We start from the raw sequence: 19,297 nt of genomic DNA, 5'->3' as shown, positions 1-19,297 counted from the left end.
GCCCACGAGTTTGTAATACAGGAACTTCCTTTTTGATATTTTTGCTCTCTCATGTTAAAAGTAGGAATGGAAATGAACTTGTTCTTGGAAACTTGTAGTTTCTTTAATTATTGAAAGTTTTAGTAGAGGTCACCTAAGGTTATCTATATGTAGTAGGAAAAGATCATTACTTCTTTTAGAAATGCATTCTTTCTCGACTCACCTATTTTAGTACAAAGATCACATTGATAAATTCCTCCTACACTTATTATAGTAAAGTAACTACAACATAGTAAAATTAGTCCAGCAAACAAAAACACATTTCATTTCAACAAAACCATTCAAAAACACAATTTAATTCTTAGTTTATAAGATATTGTATTTACAGCCAAAACATTTTTTTTTTCAGAAACATTTTTGTTCATATTTCAACAACTTTTTTGGGGGGGGTCATTTAGATGAATAAACAAAATTAGTTTTTAAAAAAATGTAACGACTCCAAGAAACAGTAATGTATATGTACTTGAGACATTTTTTCCCCTCTATTTCTGACCTTTGACACCATTAGAGTATGAAATCAAAGCAGGTGCTATTTGACAAGCCAGTGATGAAAATAACAATTGAGTTCATTAACATCAAGAAGATACAACTAGAAGCCATGTATTCTTGCCACCCAGTCCAGCGCCATTTCCTAATCCTTGCAATTCAAATCTATACTCATGGGGTACCTCTCGGGGCTGAAGATGTTGAGAAACTTTGCAGTACATTGCAACCAATAACATGTAGAAATAAAAAAACTAACTTAATAGATAAGAGAGTGAACAGAGTGTTAACAGGCTACATTTAGAAGGGGAAAAAAAAAGAAGACAGTTGTAAAACACATAGAATGTATACAACAAATATTGACTCTCTTATACTGTTGTCTTTCAATTCCACAGACAAAAACTAAAAAGAAAAAAATAGCCTAAATATGTATACTCATGGGGTACACTTTGGGGGCTGAAAAATGTTGAGAAACTCTGCAGTACATTGTAACCAATAACATAAAGAAAAAACAAACTTAATAGATAAGAGAGTAAACGGATTGTTAATAAGATAAAAACAAAATTTTAAAAAGGAGGATAGTTAAGTAACAAAACATAGATTGTATACAATAAACATTGACTCTGTGTGCTTCATGACAATCCGTACAGTAACACTGAATAGAAAAACCCAAAGCCTAAATATGCAAAAAATGCTCTCAACTGCTTAAGTTTTTAATACCAAAATAAATATAAAAATATTTAACTATTGAAACACGTATTTTAATTTGTTTAATTATTAAATTAAAAAAAAAATAAAGATATCTTTTCAAAAGAATTTGAGCCCAATGGTGACAATCATATGACATTTCTGGGCACTCCTATTTGTGTGATGAACAAGTCTACACATGGCTTTACCATCACAATCAAGTAGATAAGGAGAACAAACATAATTTTTTTATATAAAGCTAAAAGACTTTCTAATCTGCTGAGCTTGAAATTGGGAACGAATTTTCAATACAAAATGTATCCACTATTCCGCACACAAACACACAATTAAAGTTCAATAGTTTCCTTACATCAATCTTAGAACTAAGGGAGGTAAGAAAAGTGGTAAAATATAAACAAAAACAATGGACTAAAAAAAAATCATAAACAAGAATAATAATAAATATGTCATCCCGAGCCTTACAAAATGACAAAAAGTTTAGAAAACTTGAAACAATGAAGTTTTCCTCTCTAGGTGCAAGTCTTTTCATTTCACATATTAAAAGTCTAACATACAAGACAAAGCTGACCGAGAATTGAGGGACTCACTGCTTTCAGATGGCAAGAAAAACAAAAGGGGCAGTACCTACAAAGAACCAAGTAGTATTGGAATGAACAGCCTGATACTGACTTCATGTCAATACTGAACAAAAAAAAAACCTGAAGGTCACATAACAAAAAATAAAATACACTTTTTTTTTGTTTATGGCCACCAAACACACACAAAGTTAAATGTGTGAGGAGGAGAACAACACTCTGAAATGAATTTGTTTTAATGTATGCAAGGACAGAAAGTTTGTGAATGTTTTTGGGGTTAATCTACAACACAAAACAAAACCTAAAATAATGCAGTGAAACTGATGTAACTCTTTTGCTGTGAAGGAGAAAACTTTTGATTTCATTGCAAGATTTGTGCATTTGGCCATACATGAAAATGTCAGAAAGTCCAAAACAAATTTAAACTAATTAAAATTTGAAGAAAAATGTTTGCTGCAAATATGATTAAACAAGAAAAATAAAATGTTTTAGAAATCAATGTCTACTGTTCTGTTCAACAATTTTAGTCAACAAAACATTCAGATTTGTATTTGTCAATGAAAAGACAAGGAGACAAAAAACTGGCCAGAATGGGGACTCAAACCCACTACATTTGCATTGTTACAGCAGCAGCCTTGCTAACCAACCGTACTATGCATAAAAAGCTTTATCTAAAAAAATAAAAGATTCCATTCCACAGTTTAGTTTCTAACTTGTGTTTGGACCTCCCTATCCACAGTTTAGTTTCTAACTTGTGTTTGGACCTCCCTATCCACCTTGTGACTAAGAAAAATTGATAGTATGACTTTAAAAAAACAATTCTTAGACTATGATGATGTAGGGAAACTCACACACAGAGGTAAATCTAGCCAAGTTCAACATTTATTACTTAAATGTCTTTGTAGTTCACCATTCACTGACTAGTTTTCCATTTATTTGTTCAGAAGAAAATATTTAGAGGTAAATGTCAAGCAGAGTGTTAATGGCCAATTAAAAATAAAAATAAAAAATTTTCAAGTGAAATGGATGAAGTGCAATGCGGCAGCCCCTGCAGTAACCATCATTATTGTTATTAAAAACATTGTGTGAGTGTAACTCTTTAAGTCTATGTCAGAGAGTGCATCTACTACTGAGTTATTTTCCTTGCATATAAAAACATAAAAGCTTGCTTCAAGGAGTCATTATTTCTGAGTGATCAAAATATCCTCAAATAACAGCATTGACAAAAAAAATCTTTAAAAAAAACAAAGAAAACAACAACCAAAACAACATAGAGAGGCAACTTTTAACCCAGCCGAAGCCTATGATGCATTATGCATAGATTAAGCAACTAAATAAGAAATACACATACAAATTTTAATAAATTAGAAAGTCAAAATACCATACAGGTACAAGCACATATGGTACTTCCCTTTTTTTTAAACAACTTTGAGTTACTTCCCTTATTTTATTTTTACACCAGATTGCTATCAAAATCAATTAATTTCATTACAATACTATACAGCCTGTCAGAATGAGACTACGGAAATTTTGTCAATATTAAAAATATTCAAATAAATAAGTTTTTGACTTTTAAAAATCATCCTGCTGTAAGCAATTTATACTTAAGATGCCTCAAAGATGTAATTTACAGGAAATTCTCCCTCTTCAAGCCTTTGCAAATGTAAGGATTTATCATTTTTTAAAATCCCATAAAAAGACGCATGCTAGATCTTTTCTTTTCTTGACCAAATAGCTGTAATGATACTCCATTTTTAGTTGTTTTTTTAATACCTTCAAAATCATCCATTTTTATGGATTAGTTCTCAAAGTGCATACAATTGTATCAGAACAGTGTGTAACATGACATCAAAACCAGTGTCAAAAAATCCCTACAAAACTACAAATATTCTCTAGCATAAAGCAATTTTAGGATGCTGAGAAATGAAATCCATTTATGACAATACATTAAGCAACATGAATGAACTAGTAATACAGACATCTAAAAGTTATATTGAAACTGTAGAGTACACAATGTTATCTTGTAGTAATGAATCTATTTACAGAACGCTGCTTATGACTTTTGCAGTGACTACCAAGAGAGTCAGAGCATGTGCACACAAAAATAAAACAAGGTTTATGTCATAATTTATAGTAAATAAAAAGCAGCATTTTATTTTAGAAAATGTACAAACTGGTACAAAGGATAAATAGGCAGATTACTGTAACACTGCTATTTTTGACAACTAACTTTTTTTTTGTGTTTAATTTTTAAGAGATCTAAGAACAAGCAATTTTTTTTTGTTGCCTTTTTTTGTTTGGGAATGTTTTCTTTCAGACTCTTCATTAAGATTATTATCCAAAAAAAAGGTTTTTGTGACATGTGTCTTGCAGTTAGAAAAGTGTCTTGTACTGTCTTGTCTCTTACGCTGCTTGATCAACAAGAGTCTCCTTTATCTCGTGGACCACAACCTTCATGAGGATAGGGTTGTCCAGGTTGTGGGACAGGACAGCATAGGTGCTGATGTCCTCTGTGATTTCTTTGATGGAGCGCTTCACAACTGAAAGACGTGCAACAGAATTTACAAGTTAAAATAATTCTCCAAACATTGAGGTGGGGTGGGGGGCGGTGTGAAATGACTATACAAATTCTATCTCAGTGGTCTCTCATTTATTTTAACTAGATTAGATTTAAGCCTTACAGATGTATATGTTCCTAAGATTGACATAAGTGATTAGGTCGTAAACATAAACTTTTGAAAAATGAAGTCTACCTGGTGTAAACTTTTAATAATCACTGGAGCTTACTTCATAGCTCTTTTGATCCTTTTTTTGGCAGACTTCAAGAACAAATATGGCGACAGAGAGGACTCAGCAGCTTATCTACAAAATTGAAAGTCTAGAGTGCTGTAGTCTTCCCTTCATTCTTATATGTATATATGTGCCAGAGTCCGGTACCTTATATTTTCGCCAGATCAAAAAGCTTGACTCCATCCTTCTACGCTTTCTAAGAAAAATCCATCAGGTGAACTGGTTTGACCACATATCAGCCACTGAAATCCTACAGTTGTCACATATAAATATCCACGCCATAGCAAAAAATGTCCCAATTCCTATGGGTGGGACATGTAGTCTGTATGCAAGAAAATTAGCTTCTTTATAGGGAGCTGTGTATGGGAAGGCCTTCTCAGGGTAGACAACACAAGTGTTACAAAGACACCCCCCCCTTAAGAGCTCCCTCAAAGAGTGTGATATTAACATTCATGGCGGGGAAACACTATCTCTCGATTGCTCCTGGTGTGAGGCTGCAAGTCTCAAGATATGAGGAAAGGAGAGTGGCCAGCAGCTTTATATACAGGAACTGAAGTCAAATATGTTGGACTAAAAACATAACATTTCATTTCACCAGGAACAAATGTTTTGAGTAGAAAGTACAACAGTTCAAGCTTTTTCTATATCTTGTGTGTCTAGTCCAATCAGCGAGTATGTGAATTAGCAGGTTCCACTGCATTACCAGTAATACAGAAAAGTGAGCAGTATAAAATAATGTAAAAAAAAATTATCACTAGACACAGCAAGAACTTCAAAAAAAATTCTTTATAATGCAGTTTTTATTTTTATTTGGGTTCCAACTGCTTAAAACAGAAGCTGGAAATTTACAGACTGATGTTCACCTCTTGAATTGTTATTTTTTGTAGAAGAAGAAGCCGTTTGATTATTTCATGCCATATTAAATGAATCAAGGTGCTATTATTTTATAGTGTGAATGGACTAAGTGCTAGTGACAAGAGACCAATAGGTATTGTACTTGCCTCCAGGTACATATTTCTCAAGTCTGTAGGTATTGTATTTGTAGCACCTGGAGTTGATGTCTGAACCAAAGATAATCGGGTCATTCACAGCAGGCAACACTGGCCTGTAGTTCTCTCGGATGACTTTAGCTTTAGTCTGGTAATAACCACCCTGTAGAATATTTTTAATAATAAAATTAAAATTTGTTTGTTTTTTTCTGCATATTTGTGTGGATTTTAAATAGCTGAAAATTATAATAAGCAGAGGGCGCGGTGGCTGGGTGGTTAAATGCTTGGCTTCCCAACCTGGGGATCCTGGGTTTGAATCTCGATGAAGACTGGGATTTGAATTTCTGGATTTTTAGGGCATCATTGAGTCCACCCAATTCTAATGATGCCTAACTTTAGTTGGTTAAAGTAAAGGTAGTTGGCCATTGTGCTGGCCACATGACACCCTGCTCATTAAAGGTTGGCCAAAGAAACAGATGACCTCAACATCATCTGCTCTATAGAGCGCAAGGATGAAAAGGTTCTTTACTTTACTATAATAAGCACATAAAATATTATGAGATATATTATATTGTGATATATTTCTTTTAAATATTCTAAGAAATAATTATTACAGTTTCAAAAGAACTAACAAGGCAACAAACATAACTTTATGAGAGACCCAAATTTAAACATGTTACATTGACCAAGCTGAGTGGTAAAGCACTTGACTTCCAAACCTGTGGCTTCTGGGTTCAAATCCTGGTAAATACTGGGATTTTTTATATCAGTATCTTAATGGCACCTAAGTCCACCTAGCTCTAATGGGTACCTGACATTAGTTGGGGAAAAGTAAAGCCAGTTGATCAGATACAGATGATCTTTACATCATCTGCCCTTATGTCTGCAAGGGGAAGTTTCCTTTTACTTTTTTTAACATGAACATCCTTAACTCTTTCTCTCCGTAATTATTAACCACATTCTGGTGGAATCAACGCTGGTATCGTCAGTTAGGAGAGAATGAATTAAAGATCAGCACATACAAAAAACGATCTTGTTAAGTCAGTGCTCTCATAATATGTAACTGAAAGTTTAAATCAATAAATGATTTCAGGTTTGCTTTTTCATTTGTGAGTTTTTGTTGGCTTCAGAATTTCATGACAAAACAAAATTTACCATTAATTTTTCCATAAGATCAATTAAATCTTTGGGTGGAGCAATTAGTGATCGATTAAGTTTCATCACATAGCAGTTGTGACTCTCGGCGTCAACAATGGTAGTGTAGTTCTGAAAGAGAAAAACATAACATAGGCAAGTAAGTGGTTTTACCCAAATTTCTTTCATGAAAAAAAGAGTGTAGTTATAAGATATAGAAGTGCATGTATTTTTACGATTCCCATTATTAGCTTAAACTCTCTTCACGGGTGGGTGAGTGAAAACATTAATGTATTTTTAAAAAGGCTCTAACGATTTTTATTAAAAATTTTGAAAAAAAACCCAAAAAAAAACAACCTAGCTAATAGGGCACACAGTGGAAACTCTGGTTATAATTTTTCTGAAAAATTAAAGTATCTTTAAATTAAATTTGGCTTGCATCTCTTATCAATGAAATTGTTCTGAATGGCATCAAAGGAAAAAAAAATTGTATGACACACTGCATCACTTGGCTTCATGGGGGAATACTCTTGACATTACAAGAAATAAATAGAATGAGAAATAGATAGACCACCATCAGCTTCAAAAGCTAAGAATGGGATTTCTTTTTTAAAAACTTGCTGAGGCTGTATTGCTAAACTGATGTTTACGATGAACAAGTATGTTAAGATTGTTTACCCTGTAGAAATCATGCAAGACCACATTAGGCTTCACTTCTTCAAATCTTGGTACTTGCAGTTCTTCAAGTTGGCCTGTGACTTTCACTTCTTCCTGAACAAATTTCTGGGGCTCGTTCAGAGTGTCGTCACCACCAATATAGAAATTGCCACACACTCCAGTGTAGACCTACACACACAAACAGAAACGTTTTTATAAAAATGTTAAGTTTTGTGTGCATAAAGTACAAGTTATAGAATTAGCATTTAGATGATTATCCAGAAATTTCAAGACTCTAATTTACTTGCTGTGTTTCTGAGTAAGTCAAAAGAGTGAATATGGTTGTACAAAAGTCTTCCATCAACATGCTTGACTAGAATAACACATGAAAACACTGAAGTAGGATGTTTTGGACCAGCTGTTTTGGCACAGAATGTATACTATAAACACTATAGTACAGTATACTAAAAAAAATATCAATGTTTCTTCTTCTTCTAGCCAGGTTATTGCTGCTAAGCTGTCAGCTCTTTTGCAGACTGTGCCAAGGAAAAATAGTGTGCTGTTTTCTTCAGTTGTTCAGCACTGCCGTACAGGGTGTTGGTTATGTTGGGCTGGAGTGGTAGTAGGGTCTGCCTAAGGGGCATTCAAAAAGGATATGGTTTACGGTTTCATTAGGATGGGTGCAGTGTCTACTACTGGGATTTATTTTATTGAGATGGTAATTTAACAGAGGTGCGTGTCCTGTCCTTAGATGGATGATTGTGGATTGTTCTTTGCGGGGGAGGAAGTTAATACTGTCCAGTTTGTTAGGCAGTCATTTCCTTGTACATGGCTCTGCCTGTGTTTCCTGATGCCCATTGGTTGAGCCACTAAATATCAATGTTTATTAAAAACCTTTCCCACCAAAAAGCCTGTGACAAAGCATTGAGTCCCCTGAATAGACATAGGACATAATTATCTTTTTTGAAGAGATGCCTGTGATTTATAATGTGTGTGTCTTTAGCCCACGCAAACCATTAGATGAGCGGTCAACCATGATGAGTTGTGACAACCAGTGACAGTACACAACAGTTGAGGAAGGATCTGTGTTGTGAATAGTACTCAGGCAAGTCACATCAAATGTAGTCAAGTGATCAACCAGAATGATTGAGCAACGTTCCATCGGGCTCTAGAAAACCTATAGGGACCATATATTCTTATAGCAAGGGTGTCAGAGTCACTTCACGTTACCTCAGAATTTCACAAGTTTGAGTCGAAGTCATCGAGTAAAGAACCAGCACGATGTGAAGTCGGTCCGGAACAGAGAATTGAGTACAAGTACAAGAAAGATGGAGAGACAGTGTAGTCTAATACAGTGCTACAGTTTTCAGTGAAGTTTTTGTACAGTCAGTGTTATGATGTTGCCAATTGTACTGCAGTATTGGCTTTGATTATTGGGCATTAAAGTGTTACTGAGCCCTGAGTTGTCAAGTTCTTTGAATTGGTTGTGTCTTGTGGTGCAGTTTGCAGAGAGACTGGATATTGAGACATGTTAAAATTGGATAAAATAATGCCTCTTTTTGTGTTCAGTCCCAGAATTTCTCCACCTACCATTAAGTCTTCTAGTTGGATCAAAGTACCAAGTAAAACTTGTGATGATTACAAGAGTAAAATAAAACAAACAAACCTTTTTGTTGAGGTGTCTGTAAAAGACCACAGCCCCTATGGCTCCACAGGCTAAGATGACCAGGATAAAGATGGTCAACAGCAAATGGATGCAGAAGGTGCGACGCCTCTTTTGAAAGTAGTTCACTAAAGGAGGTCTAGCACTCATGTCCACTCCGTCTTCTTCATCTTTAAAGCTTGTCTTAAAAAAAAAGAAGAAGATACAGGTCTAAATGTAATTCTGACAGCAGATTAACTAATAAACTGCCTGATTAACAAACAGACAGCTGTCTTGACTGTTTTCTTGATAAAAGTGTTTAAACATGACTGCCCCCATCCTCAGAATGGCTGCCAGAGGTTTGGGTTTACTATGTAATAATCTTCCATTCTGACAGACCATCTGAAACATGTAAAACAGACAAAACATTGCCTTATCAATCAGTGTCTACATAGTTTGTAGTTGAAGTGTTTAAAAGTATTTTTAAGCCTACCAAATGTCTATCAAAAATCAGGAAAAGTCAAAATAAAAAAGATTACCAAGTGATCTGCATTACATAGACTAAGAACAAACAAACAATAAATGAGTAATGAAGCTAAATTATTATTTTTTGTAGTCTCTAGACCTATGGTGTTAGGACTGAAAGAATAAATTGAAGAGGCCCTTGGAGCAGTGTGATAAATCGTTACTTTTAAAATAAAAAGTATTGATTAATTAATTAGATGGCTGCTACAGAGGCATTAAATGTGGTTTAAAAATAGAAACGGCAAAGAGAAAGGAAGAAAGACAGCCACACCACTGAGCATGTAGCATGCTACTGTATTTCTTACTACGGTATCTTTACACTGAATGGGATCTACCAAACATATGTGTTCTGAATTCCTTTTCTTCATCGATAGCTGAGTTTCTTAACTACTCCCTAACTGCTCCTCTCATGTGACCCCTTCTCAATACCTCCCTCGCCTGATCAGGAGAAATTTATTTTTTAATAAATGTTCTTTTTCTTCTGTCTTCTCATTATCATGTTGGAAGGTTCAGATTTGAAAAGTAGGCTTTTTTTTTTTTGCGATATAGAAATGAAAAGGAAATGTATTTATTACATATTAATTAGAACAAACATTTTTATTTTTTTTATTAAGAACATTTTGTAACAAGATGGAAATTGGATTTTTTATTTTTTTTATTAAGAACATTTTGTAACAAGATGGAAATTGGATTTTTCAAAGCACATTCCCTTTGTGCAGTGTCTCCAGAGAATGATTACCACGTCCTCCATAGCTGGCTACTTAACCAAGAGTCCTGAGCAAGATACTGGCCCCAGAATACCCCTTTTAGAAGACAAACTGTATGAAGAACTGCTTATTTGGGGAAACTTCTGCACAGTTTATCTCAGATATGAGAATGGTTAGCTGAACTCTTAAACTTAAAAATGAGAAGAAGAAAAATAAAGAAAAACTTTGTTGAAGATGTGTAAAACAGACACTAACTATAGCTAACGCCATCCCTCTTCCATCAATATAGCAGGGTAAAAAGGATGGGCATACATATATATATATAATACATAAACTAAGGCCTGCAGGCCTTAGTTTATGTATTACTAATCTAGAGGATTGGATTTATATTATTGTCAAACCAAGATAATGTTCCTTTCAAGTTTTTCTCTTTCACCAGGAAAATAAAAGTGGTTTTGCGAAAATGGGTTTACATGTTAAGCCGATACATCCATATTTATTAAAAACAAAAGAACTGCGAGATGAATGGGATACAATTAAAATTTACCCCATTTGTTAAATGAATGGGATTATAAAGTACGACAGGACATCTAACTTCGCAGATATAAGGAACGAATTTATGTAAAAATGCTTTTGAAACACAAATTTGAAGCTTAATTTTATTAAATAATGAAATCAATAGACTATATTTTGTATTTTGATGTGTCAAAGTAAAAAACTATCTGTGCAAAGTGTAGTTCTTAAAATTAGATCTACATCTAGATCCTTTCGATCTTCTCTCATGTAAACATTGCTACTGGCACAGTCTGGGACATTGTGTTCTTTACTCTTCAAACTTTCATAATGATGACATTACTTGTCATTCCTGAACTGTACACACTAATGTGTTTCTAATGTACATCAGGATGAGAAAGATGTGACATGTCAATTAGTGTCACTGACTTTGCACACAATGTGAGGTAGGGGGAGAATAGCCTTATATATATATCTATCTAGCTTCCTGTTTCTCTTAAATACACCAGCACACAGTTTTCTAATACATGTAAGCGGCATGTATCTATGCATATGTTTAACAAGAGATTCACATGGTGCCTTTTGGGAAATGATCGTATAAAATAAGTGGTTATAAGTTTTAAAAAATCAAAAGATAAATGAAGGTTCCTTTTTTTTTAAAATGCAAGCAAAATAATGATAATTCCTACATCTCTTACATGTAGAATTCAAATTGTGAAAAGACATAACCCATTGACATGTACTATAATAATAAGGCTTGTCTTCAGTCCAAAGATTAATGAGGAATGCAGTATTTCTTGTGGCTATGCAGCCCTAGCTGCAACCTACAAATTGGGTCACATCTAGTGCATGCATAACCATTGTTTAGATCGTTCTTTTTGCCGTCTATGTCTGTCCTCGGCAGCAGATCTTCTTTTGGTCTCAAATGTGCATCCTGCAGGCTTTGTAAGTAAGAGATCTTCAGCTGTCTCACTCTGAAGCTGCCTGCAACCAAGTGCATTCTTCTATGTCAGTTAAAGCAAGTAGGCGACTAAGCTGGTCTTTAAAGCGTTTTCGTGAGGCACCTCTTTTGCGTCAGCCACCTTTGTTTTGTTTGTAAAATGTTTTACATGTTTTCGGATGTTCCTTCAGAGTTGAAGATAATTACTTCCTAGTCCAAACCTCCCGCAGGACGACGGGGGATGGGAGCGGGCAGGGTTTGAACCCTGGACCATCGATAAATCTGAACGACAGTCCAGCGTGCAAACCGCACGACCAGGCAGCCATCTTTCAGCTCACCAAATATAAATCATGAAAAGACCTAACTCATTGTACAATATAATTCATGAAAAGACCCAATCAACTGACTTGTACAATATCAATCATGAAAAGACCTAGACCTTTCACATGTGACAAGAAGATAATGAAGATCTAGATCTTGTATGTAAGATGTAATGATTATAATGAAAGAAATCTTTTAAACCACACACTTTTTTGTCAGTGAATTCTACGAACCCTTTAAAAAGATATGTTTTCTTCACTACACTAGTGGAATAGTGCTATAAGGAACACCTCTTTGCACAAATTAGTTTTCCCTTCTTACTCTTTTGTTCTGTCAGTTGATATAAGATGACAATATCTTGTTTGCATTGAAACATTTGTCAGCTAACCTTATGCCTGGTGACTCAATCATTGAGAAAGAAATGTCTTTCAACCAGTTGTCTAAAAAGATGTTGTACATACACACATATACACAATGACATTTCTTTTTATCATCATAGTTTTAGATCCCTTTTCTTAAACAGATGACCTTTTATGAAAAAACTGAAATGAATATGAAAAAACTGAACTGAATGTGAAAATGGCTTATTTGTTCCAAATACATAAATAGGTAAACAAAAATCAAAATCTTTTTATAGTATCTAAGTGGAAAAGTGAATCAGTAGAGCAAGAATTTGGCTTTTAGAAATAGATTTTTTTCTATTCTTTCTTATTTTTCTTTTTACATCAATGTTTCATTTCAAAGAGGATGCATTCTTTACAACCCATAGTGTTTAATTTTAATCCAACTTAATTTTACTCTAAACACATAACATTTTTGGATTAAAAAAATGTTTGGGCTAGGAAGTAGAAGTATTTATCTTCAACTCTAAAGTAACATTTGAAACTTTTAACAAACAAACATTAATCTAGAAATAGTCTAGATATACCTATATCTATAGATCTGGATGATTTATAAGACAAAACAGAGGCGGCCTTAGCAGAGCCTGGTGCCCTGGGCGAGTATCATATGCAGAGCCCTAAGTCTATATATAGCCATCACGCTAAAGGGCTCCTCCGCCTATAATGCTGTAAGCCTAATTTTTGCTACTAAACATAGTACCTTAAGTACATACTGTATTATTGGCCTTTCACTAATTACATACTGTATTGGAATTGTTCTGCATGAAAGGTTTCGCCTTTTAAGTTTAAGAAACGTAACTAATGATTCGGAAACATTTTGCATGTTTCTAATCAACAAAGAAGATAATAATAATTTCTTCAAAGCATGCTGGAGTCAGAAAGTAACTATTTATTAGGGAGGAGAACCAGAATACTTGCAATAACCAAATAGTTGCTAATACAGTCACAGACAGATTGTCGCTTTGTACTAATCATAATATTATGTATTATGTATATATGTATTGTCCCTTGACTTTCACAGATTCAACTTATTATTATACCACGAATTTTCAACACAAATAGTGAAAAAAATAGTCCTTGCGTTTTTTTGTTTTTTTTAATGGGCTTTCCCACAGCCACGGTAGCCTATTGGAAAAAAATGAATACATCATCTCCAAACATTCTGAATGCTGATTGGCCTAAATATTTGTATAGCACATTGACTGGTCCAATCAAGACCAATAGTTATGGTAGACCTCAACACTGACCTGTGACGTTGCAACCTGTGTAGACCTATAGCTTATTGCCCTGTCACAGGTTGTGACATGTAAAGGTTATTAAGAGAATGGGAAATTGTTTTTAGGAGATTAAATCCTTAGGGGATGTCTTGTGATACTGTTCATATCCAACAATAGTGTACGTATATGAAATTTTAATTTCGTGGGCAGTCTCAGAACCTACAAACACTATATTTCTTTATTAATTTTCATTAAAAAAAATGTTTTTCAAAAGTTTCATTTATGCAATATAAATGTCTCATGTCGAAATAACTATAGCCATGCAACTGGTTCAAACTTGATCACTAAACCTTTTCCTATTTAAATCCGATTGGATGTTGTTTATTTACTGGAAAGTGGAGAACCATCAGAGCACTTCAAAGTATCAAACAGGGTAAAACAAGGCTGTCTCCTAGCATCTACACTGTTCAGTATCATGTTCTCTGCTATAGGTCTATGTCTACACTACACAGTGTCTAGATCTAGATCTAGTCTAGATTATTCTAGATCTATTTTATTCTTCTATGTGAGACTATAGTGACTAAAGAGTTTAGTATCTAATCTATGTGTATACTAAATCTAGATTATAGTGATAAGTTGTAATAAATAGTATACTGGTACAACTATAATACTAATAATAGTCAGTACAGAATATAATTATAGATCTAGTACAGGGGTGGGCAACCTTTTTCTACCTAGGGCCGCATTAAAAAAATGTGGGGACTGGCGGGCAGCATACATTTTTTAAAAAATCCCAATTGAGGAATTACAACAACAGTTAGCAATTTCTTGAACTAATTTTACGAATAACTTTTAAAATTTTGTTTTTGTCTTTTTACATCACAATATTTCACCACAAATGTACAATAAACCTTAATGTGAAGCATTTAACTGTTTACATCTGTGCATAATTTTCTGTAACCATAGAACTAGCTTACTAGTTGCTTTGTTCTTGCGACTGCTGTCAAATTACAGTCAGTGAGCATCGAGCTGTTCTAACACTTGATAATTTTGAAACAAACGAAATAAAGCGTGTTCACAGATGAATCAGGTTCCGAATAATGTGAAAGCTTTGCAGCAAAGCTTTCTTAAGTATGAGAATACAGATTCTGACAGTCATGAAACTTCTTTGGAAGAACTAACTGGAATTACTCCTTCAGGTCATATTTTGCTCATCTGGAGCTAAATCATTAAATGGTGAGCTGATGGTATTGAAAACTAGCTCCAAATTCTTGACATCTCAAAATTTGCTTTCAAATTCCACAATCAAGGAATCCAAATTGGTCTTCTAATTTCATCCATTTCACTAGAAATAGATTTACCTTTCAGCTAAGGAAAATGATAAGACCTGATTTCACTCGCTGGCTCGAGAAGTAGAATAACTTTGTTTGAAAAGATTTAAGATGCACATACATTTCATTTGCAAACAAACATTGCAATGTCTGCAATGATAAACATGAAGTCTGTCTTCAACTCTTCATTAGAAATATTAGTAACAAGGTCACAATCAATGTCCTTCAATGAACCTAACTATTTCTTCCTTGAGATTCCAAATTCTTCTAGGCCAGCGTATACTACTGGTAACCGAACATCGGAATGTTTTGTTCCAAATCTTCAAGTACTTCTCGGAAGTGCCAGTCATGGCTGGTAGATAATTGGAGGCCCTTGGCAAAGTGAATTTGGTGGCCTCAAATAAAAAAAAAAAAGCAACAACAGTAAAACTATTCAATTTATTAAAAACCTATTGTACTTCAACAATAACATTGAGGACAAGTTTTGATATTTCTTCTCTAAAATAATACAACATGAGTTAGTGCAAGGCCCTCACCAATTGGGGACCCTAAGCAGTTTGTCTATGCCTAAAGCTGGCCCTCTGCCAATAATAAGATCATTGAGAAATCAATTTCAACAATATATTTGATATTCAATGCTTTATTTTATTAAAAAGCCTGTTTTTCTTTGTCAAAGCACGAGCTCCATTAGTTGTTACAATTGCCATCTTGTACAAGCCGACCCAACTCTTTCAACACAGTTTTTGATAGAATTGAATAAATACTGGCTTGTGTTTGTCTTTGACTGAATGTTTCAAAATATTGCCATTTTAAACAATCTTCGTTTACTTTAAACTTTTTAGAAAGATGTTTAAAGACAATGTTTATTTAGCCTCTTCATGATAAGTGAAAAGAATCAAAAGTTTCAATAATTTCTAGATCTATAGATATTTACAATTATTTATTTAAATATATATGCATTTTTACATGTGTAATGTGTGGGAACACCTGATTTCTTTAGGTGTCAACGGGCTGCATAAAACACTTTGGCGGGCCGCATGTGGCTCACTGGTCGTAATTTGCCCACCCCTGATCTAGTAGTTTTTACAAAATGATTTAAATCTTAACTGTCATTTATATAATCATGATAATGAGATATTCAGATTATAATATTAACTAGACATATTTTACCAGCGACACGCAGGTCTTTATTTGTGTATTTTGTCGATATAGTCACTGAGAGTGTTTTTAAAACATTTAAACGAAATAATAATGTAATAAATAAAGCGAATATGTAAATGTAAAAATAGTATGAATGAAGCCATCACATCAAAATAACTAATCTACTTAAATCCATTTTTTCAAATTAAAACATTTGCTTGTAGGCCTACATATATTTGATTAAAATTTGAAATGAATAGACTTAATTTTGTATGTTCATGTGTTAAAGTTAAAAGAGGATCTTGAGGTAGACATAGATCTAGATCTAGACTAATCTAGAGTTAAAAATTGGCTTTTATAGAGTTCATTCTGTGCTGCGTGAAAGCTTTGCTCTGCGCATGCGTGACCTTTTTCATGGATGAATATAGGGCTATCTCAACACGGCTAAGTAGCTTTAGCGAACAGCGAACGAATGTATTAAAAATGCTTTAGAAAAACAAATTTGAATGTTAATTTGATTAAAATATAAAATGAATAGACTATAATTAGTATGTTCATGTGTTAAAGCATAAAACTATCTTTGCGAAAAGAAGTTTTATCATCTTAGAGTTCAATAAGAGTTTCAGACCTAGGAATAGACTCAGTAGAGAGATGTGTTAATGTGTAACCATTCAGTAATGTCTAAAGAAAGAGTGTGCATCGGAATATCTAAATTCGCAGATATAAATAACGAATTAATGTAAAAATGCTTTTGAAACACAAATTTGAAGGTTAATTTTATTAAATAATGAAATCAAATATAAACTATATTTTGTATTTTCATGTGTCAAAAAAAAACCCTATAAGTGCAAAGTTTAGTTCTTAAAATTAGATCCAGATCTAAATCCTTTTGATCTTTTCTCATGTCAACATTGTAGACATGGCCAAGATCCATAAAACACTATCTATATAGCTGTAATAGAGTTGGTCTTTTTTTTTTTGAGGGTCTTAAGTTTGTTTTAGGGCCACAATACATACACTACGGTCTAAGTTGGTACCCAAGGAACATTTCTGCCAAGTTTTATCAAGATTGGTCAAGCGGTTTTTATTTCTATACGGGGACATACATACATACATACGCCAAACATTCTACTTTATATATTAGATATTGATATACTGTATTATACTGAGATAAGATTCTATTTCTAGTCACTAGACTCTAAATCTAAATTAATACTAACTAAAATAGTAAATTAAATAGAGTCTACTCCTCTAAAGTCTAATTTAGTAATTATTATTATAAAATATATATAGAACTAGAGAAGTTTTTATGCTATTCGGACACCTATAGGCCCAAATTTGAAAGTTTCACTTTGACAGCGCATTATTTTACAATGGTTTGACATAGAAAAGAAAATGAAGTATCAAAATCCTCTTTACTTTAAGGAGAATAAGGATGACTACTTATATTTGTACCCCTAACCTATATTTGTTACAAAAAAAAATTTATAGGGTGTCCGAATTAAATTACGATTATATCACCAAAATTTATTTCAGACAGCCAGTTTTGGACATCAATAAAAATGATCTTATATTATATTTGTTCGTTTGTTGTTGTTTTTTTTAATAGAGAATAAATGGGCAAATGTTTGGAGTGAGCTTGGTACATTGAATGAAGTTAAATGCTTAAATCTAGACATACTAGACAGATCTAGATTTATATAGAGAGAATATAGAGGATTCAGTTATTGCAAGAATGGCTATCGTAACCTGTAGGGGCCTACTATACTACAAAAGATCATCTGTATTAGAAATTTAATAAACAAAAAAAACACAAACATTCAACACACATCTAATCATGCAAACCCCAAACATTCAACACTCATAAAATAAACAAACATAAAATAAGTCTAAAAGTCGTTGCAGAAATCACTATCCCAGTGACCTAATTTTGGTAGAATAAGTGTGTTCATATTTTTATTTTTTGTGTTCGTATTTATGCATAGTTTGAAAACATCGTAATGATTTCATGTGTTGTGAGGGGCTATGCCTGGGGATCTTAAAATTTAAATAATGTTAATATAGAATTAAAATCTGAGTTTATTGATGCCTAAATATAGAGACTGTCCGAAATAAATTATGATGTCCAGAATCAAATAATGTGGGTCAAATTTGTCAGAATTAAATGAAAACACACGGCCTCTTTGACCTTAACCCCTAAGGCGCGTGTGGTAGTTTAGCCTCCATTGTTTATGCACTCATTGTGAAACAGCTCAGCACTTTAAGGGTTAAATATAATAACAAATATATAGGTTAGGGGTACAAATGTAAGTAGTCATCCTTATTCTCCTAAAAACTAAAGAAGATTTTGATAGTCATTTTCTTTTCTATGTCAAACCATTGTAAAATAATGCGCTGTCAAAGTCAAACTTTCAAATTTGTGCCTAGAGGTGTCCGAATAGCATATAAACTACTCTAGTACTAATTATACTAATATCTCTAACTCTAGTCAGTCTAGTCTACTCTAGAATAACTAAGAATACTGAGTTACTCTAATCTAGTCTTAGACCTAAGACTAGAAAGAATCTCTATGTAATACTAGTCTAGTAAGTATACTATAAATATAATAAATCTAGATTAATTAGATTTAATTAGATCTACTATCTAGATCTATCAGTAATATCAGTACTATCAGTTACTATCACTGCAGGGTCTATCTACTATAATTATATAATCTACTACTAGTCTAATAATGACTCGAGATTTAGTTTAATATTTAAATATGTTATTCTTACTAGTGGTTCCGTGACCACCTCTGGTTCCGTTGAACCCTTTTCGGGTTTCTTTTCAACTTGTGAAGGTGTATAGATCGTCATTTTCCTCACCCAGCCTAGTCTATGTAAACTAGATTAGTGTATGTTGTTACAAAATCTTGCCTGGCCCTTTTTTTTTTTTTTTGTACACAGCTCAAACTGATGACGTATTACACAAGTAAATCTAATATAAGGGAGGGGAGATGAGGCAAGTTCATAAAGGTATGTATCAGTAGGCATATGGTCAAATTTGTTATTGCAAAAAAAAAAAAAAATTTCTAGAAGAATAATATTGAAGCAATGAGATTTAGTCTATGTCTAATCAATGTGATACAATGTAATACAATTGCAAAGAGATTATGTAATGGAAGGACCTCTTCAGAAAGAGACGAC

The 19,297-nt window shown here is 33.4% G+C and overlaps 1 protein-coding gene across 1 annotated transcript; it reads right to left on the bottom strand.

Annotated features, from left to right (window-relative positions):
- Positions 1-319: 319 nt before the first annotated feature.
- LOC106055706 (integral membrane protein 2B-like) lies at positions 320-19,060 on the bottom strand. The gene is made up of 6 exons (XM_013212096.2): positions 18,887-19,060; positions 9,042-9,221; positions 7,397-7,564; positions 6,740-6,850; positions 5,597-5,747; positions 320-4,345 (listed from the first exon to the last, which is right to left on the bottom strand). The coding sequence occupies exons 1-6, from the start codon at positions 18,965-18,967 to the stop codon at positions 4,209-4,211; spliced, it is 828 nt and encodes a 275-aa protein (XP_013067550.1). The 5' UTR covers positions 18,968-19,060; the 3' UTR covers positions 320-4,208.
- Positions 19,061-19,297: the final 237 nt, after the last annotated feature.

The sequence above is a fragment of the Biomphalaria glabrata genome, chromosome 15, assembly GCF_947242115.1.
Source record: "Biomphalaria glabrata chromosome 15, xgBioGlab47.1, whole genome shotgun sequence".
NCBI lineage: Eukaryota > Metazoa > Mollusca > Gastropoda > Planorbidae > Biomphalaria > Biomphalaria glabrata.
This window is presented reverse-complemented; position numbering and strand designations above follow the sequence as displayed.